The sequence below is a fragment of the Pygoscelis adeliae genome, unplaced genomic scaffold (assembly GCF_000699105.1).
Source record: "Pygoscelis adeliae isolate BGI_AS28 unplaced genomic scaffold, ASM69910v1 Scaffold27, whole genome shotgun sequence".
NCBI lineage: Eukaryota > Metazoa > Chordata > Aves > Sphenisciformes > Spheniscidae > Pygoscelis > Pygoscelis adeliae.
This window is the reverse complement of record NW_008825410.1, coordinates 5623138-5628314: the sequence shown is the minus strand read 5'-3', so window position 1 is coordinate 5628314 and position 5177 is coordinate 5623138. Positions and strand designations below refer to the sequence as shown.

The 5177-nt window shown below is 38.3% G+C and overlaps 1 protein-coding gene across 1 annotated transcript in view; it reads left to right on the top strand.

The window, feature by feature from the left end:
* Nucleotides 1-5177, top strand: part of RSU1 (Ras suppressor protein 1) — a 101612-nt gene that overhangs the window by 12181 nt on the left and 84254 nt on the right. The window contains exon 3 of the mRNA XM_009330600.1: nt 4540-4660. Within this exon, the coding sequence (XP_009328875.1) occupies nt 4540-4660 (121 nt within the window). The remainder of the gene's footprint in view (nt 1-4539; nt 4661-5177) is intronic.

Below are 5177 nucleotides of genomic sequence, written 5' to 3'. Positions count from 1 at the left end.
GAACTGGAGGGAAAAAAATGCACCTCCTTTTCTCCCCTTCCATTTTCTGTGTTCTTCGTCCTTTGTCAGAGGTTGCATGTACAAAAGGAGCCGGATCTAGGTGTCAGTGCTAAGTAGTGGTATGAGAACCACTTGACTTCCTGCTTTATGAGAAAGGGTTGCATCTGAGACACTTGTAACTCCAAGCTGCTTTAACTGATTTAAATGTTCTTAGCATGTTTCTCTGCATGATAGCTGTCTTGGATAAAAGATCCATCTAACCCAGTATCTGTTCTCCAACAGAGGGCAACATCAGACCTCTAGTGAAGACAGATGTCTAATGTTGGCTTCTGGTTCTTGGTGTGGAGAGAGAACTAAAGTCCAGATCCAGGATACTTAGGTGCGGAGTTATATATAGGCATTGAATAGTAGCGTTTAATCCTTCTTGTGTATGTTTTGGAAATCATCTCAGAACTTTTGAACAGCTGCTGCTTATATAGGAATAAAATTTAATAACTTGCCTTGAGTGAAAGGCTGCTCTGATGAGAATATATTTTAGGTCCTAAAGAATTGCCACTAACTTCAGGGCAAAAAAGAGCATATTTGTTTTTAAAAGCTTTGAAGTATAACAAGTTGCCAATCTTTATTTCCAGGAGCATGAACAAAGTCCTCTTATTCCTTGGTGTGCAGCCTGTAGACCCTCTCTTTCGCTCTCAGACAAACCCTTGAAATCAAGGTGAAGTCTATAGCTGTCATAGTGAATCTCTGTATGCAATTTCCAGTGTTGAACAAGGGGAAGGAAGCTGTTCCTGGTCTTGTGAAGTGAGGCTTAATACGAATGGGGCTTCATGATGTGACTGAAGCTTCACAGGAGAATGCAAAGGCATCGGGCTGCCAAATTTTACTAGCATTTGCTGAGGGGGAGTTTAGTTGTTAATGACACTGGGCAGCAGATGGTCTTAAAAGAGTTGTTAAGACACTGTGGATCGTACTGTAAATATGTGGGTGAATGGAACCAGGATGCTGACAGTTCACTCTCACTGCTTATCATGAGAAGGTGACTCGAGTAGAATTTGGTATAGCCAGAACATGAATTTCTTGGTATTTCGTAGTCTGCTATGTATCTGGGAAGAATTTTGCAACATAACAGTGGGATGGTAGTTGGGACGCACTTAGTTGTGTAAAGTTCAGAACAGAGAACATAATATGCCTAGTCAACGTTGCTTGACCACTGCTGATCTTTAGGCCTGAAGGTACTGAACCTGTGCAGTTTAGTGACAAGACCAGTACAGGAGTTAATTTTGGTCTTCCATTTTTCTTTGAATCCAAGAGAGCATTCATTCATATTACAAATTAATCTGAATTGTTGAACCAGAAAATAAGCTGTTAGAGGAAACAGTCCTCTTTCCACAAGCCTGGTCTTGAGCTACTCTTCTGTTTTTCCTTCTCACGAAATACCTCCAGCCCTCCATCCAAACCAAAAAATACAATTGTGGATTGGGGCTTTTTATTTTGATTTAACAGGGTGAGACACAAAGTATTTCATCCAAATCCTTTGCTAAATTTTTAGCTTTTTTCTCATCTCAGCCTGCTTACCCATGCAGCTTTTAGTATGGTTTGAAGAAAATAATGATATAAAGTATCTTAAGTGTGATTCACAACATGAAATACAGTATGTGGGAATTATACAGATATATCAGAAACTGAGCGGACAGTGTGCAAGGACACAGCTCCCGTTGCTCACTAGGGACACTTACTCACACCTGTGCCCTGACAAAAGAAAAACAAATTAAAAACCTCTGATAAACTAGCCAATGGAAGTTGAGTTTTTGCCCTGTGTTTGCAAGTGGGATGCGCAGGTGGAATTTTAGAACTTCAACTGTGTAGTAACCTATTGAAACTAGGGTTCTCTTTGATGCTGTGATCTTCAGTGCAAACATAATCTTCATGAACAAATCTCTGGAAGCCATTTTCTTCCTATCTTGATGTCGCGGTGTCATCTTTTTTCCAGGTAGTTTCGGGGGGGTGTGTGTGTTATTGTTTTGTTGTTTGTTCATTTTGTTTTTGGTTTTTGTTTTTTTAAATTTTACTTTCTTCCTTGAAATGATTCTTCATCTTTCCACAGTTTCCTAGCTTAAGTCAGAAGTGAGGTACAAGCTTAAGAATTAATTTATTCTTAAGGGGGAAACAAGCTGGTTTGGACAGGTGTTTGAAAGGGCACATCCACTAAATCAGCGTCGCCAGTTCAAGGTAGCTCAGTAACTGGGTCCAGCTTTTTGCTTTAATGTCACTTACTGTTTGGACTCTGTCAGGCTGCTTGGAGGGTACTCGTCCCCATCTTGTGATCTGTTCACAGATGCAGAACATCTTTGCCGCTACTCCGTGATGCAAGAGGTCATTAGGTAACTAAATCCACTGTGAATAGGACTGAGTAAATGTAAGGTGCCTGTTAACCAACACTGATTCAACTGAAATGCATGTCAGGTATTGCTGGCCTTCCTTGCATGAGGGTAGCACTAACAAATTGTCTGTAGTCTGACAGTTTCTGTAGTCCGGCCTCACAGCAAGATCAAAAAAGTTTCATGGGCTTCCTGTCTTTGTAGTGATAGTATTGTCCTTGGTATAAGATGTACTTTTTTAGTTGCCTTTGAGAACTTTCAGTGTCTTGGATAATAGCTTCTTAATTTCTTTATCATCTTGTGACGGTGTTCAGCCTGAATAATTGAAATACAGAATTAACACACAGGCAGCCAAGCTGACTGCAGGTTTGCTAAGTCTGGCCTCCTGAACGTCAGGCTCTTGTTTCAGTGTTCCCACAACAGAGCTCTGCATTACATTTAGCATAACTTATGATGTTAAGTTGCACTGTTTTTTCTAGGAGAGTGTAAGCTCTTACACTGTCAAAAAGGCCAAAACTTTCATACCAAATTTTTATTAATTGCATCAACAGTGTAACTTCAGGAGAAGTGTATTTGGTCTCTTTATTGTTTAGGCTTTGACTAAACTAAAACCTGTATTTGCTAGTACTTCTGATTCCTGGTCTTGCATAAATATAGTATATGTTTGAGAAGGCAGACACATGGTTTGTCAGTCCATTGCATCTCATTGAAGTTGAATTATAAAGTCTAATTTCTGAAAGGAAAACATTTTAATACTGGTAATTACTGTTCTGGTGAAATATTGAGGCTGGAAACAGCTGAATTATGTCAATTAAAATCCTTGGTTAACTTCTGTTAGAGAATAATTTAAAACAACAGTAGTAGTACATTACCCTTTACTTTCTGAAGGCACATAACTCTTGCCATCATCGAGTGACAGATATGCATGGACCAGTTGGAAAATACCACAAAGGGAGGGCTTTTAAATGTTCAGATTTGCCTTAATGACTTTATTAAAAAAAGTCTGCTAAAAGTCTCCTGCAATGAATATGACCCTCAACAGTAATATTTGTGTAGTGTAATTAAAGTGTTTGTTAGGGATCCCATTATTGTTCACAATGTAATTAGGCTTAGAATCTAGTAAATGTGACATACTATAATGTTCTGCTTTGTAAACATTATTGACTCCATTTTAAGACTGAGATTGCCTCATGCCAACAAATAAAAGAAAATCATGGCCTCGTAAAAACTTCTAATTATTTTAAGATGTGCACTCTATGGGTTCCTGATGCAAAGTTGAGACTGAACTGAGTTGAATATTGAACACAGGTGCAAGCTTCAGTGCAGGTGATTTGCCAGCCTCCCTTTATGTAAACCTCAGCTGTCTGCTTAAATCTCACTAAGTTTAAGGGGGAAAGATGCAAAATCTGAATAGCTTTTTAACCTCATCTGCCCAGGCATATTCATATTGTGCTTCTGCCTTATTTTTCAAGTTTCTAGAGAATAACCAGGTATTGATTTGTTGCTAATCCAATGTAACCATGTATGTGTATTGATCAGTTATTCATTCATGGGAGGTAGCTGAAAATGGGCTTGGCTAAACAGTTCATCTTTTAGGGCTGAACTTAAATTTTTGTAAATTTTGTTGAATCTTAAATGGACAAGAACTTTGATCTAGATTACTTAAGCAGTAAGCAGAATGGGCCATTGCTAAAAATGAATTTTTATTTCATGTTTGCTATTAAAGACCCTTAATAAAACTGCTATCTTGGTGTAACTACTTGTATCATCCTTTTTTTTTTTTTTTCAACTCAAATAATGACATGATCTGAGCCTCTTAAGCTCTGCTCTTTTGGGACCTGTGTGTGCTACATGAACACAGAGGAAGCCCTGCTTCTCTTTGTTAGTCTCTCTGCAATGATCTTGGTTAGTCAAAATATCTTACAGTACCGGTAGTAATTTTCTGAGGAGTACAAAGTGACTGCTTTCAGTGATGAGAACAGATTCCAGATAGGAGACTTCTTTGATATAAACTTTGCTTTTATTGCGATAGCTATTAGATGCTGTTTCTACATCAGCCACCGTCCAAACAGAGCAAAAGACAGGTGCTAGTAGATAGAGCAGCTATAGTCTAGGTAGCTTGCTCTGATTGCAACCTCTCACTGTGAAAACTTTTCCACAGCTGTGCCAGCAAACATCGCAGACCTGAGAAACATAGAAGTGCTCAACTTTTTCAACAACCAGATTGAGGAGCTGCCTACACAGATTAGCAGCCTTCAGAAGCTCAAACACCTGAATCTTGGGTGCGTATCCTAACGCAAAAATTTGCTGTAATAGAGGTGCTGTCAAACATTGTCGCAGCTGAAACTGGAACTTCCTATTTTTTGCTATTAAAGTTTCTTTTTGAAAGTGTTTGTGATGGTAACTTGGCAATTATGGCTTCAGAGTATTTAGCTAGTGTCCTGAATAATCAGATACTTAAGTGATGAAGTATTTACTCCGATATACTGATAACCATTTAAGGGCAACAGCAACTCACATTCATCTAATACTGAAGTCAAACTTAACAATTATTGAGTTTTACTTCCCTAGCAACTGTCTCTCAATTCTGTGGTCGCTGTGTAAGAGCCAGGCTCTATTTTCTGTTCTGCTTTTTAATTTTTTTTTATCAAATTTTTTCCATGTTAATTTAGGACTTCAATTCCAAAGTCCTGAATTTGGGATTAAAGAAATTTCAATTTCTATTAAACCTGTAAAAGAAGCAGCAAATCTTTAAATGTGGTGTGCATTTAATTCAAACAGCTAGTATTGACTGAATTT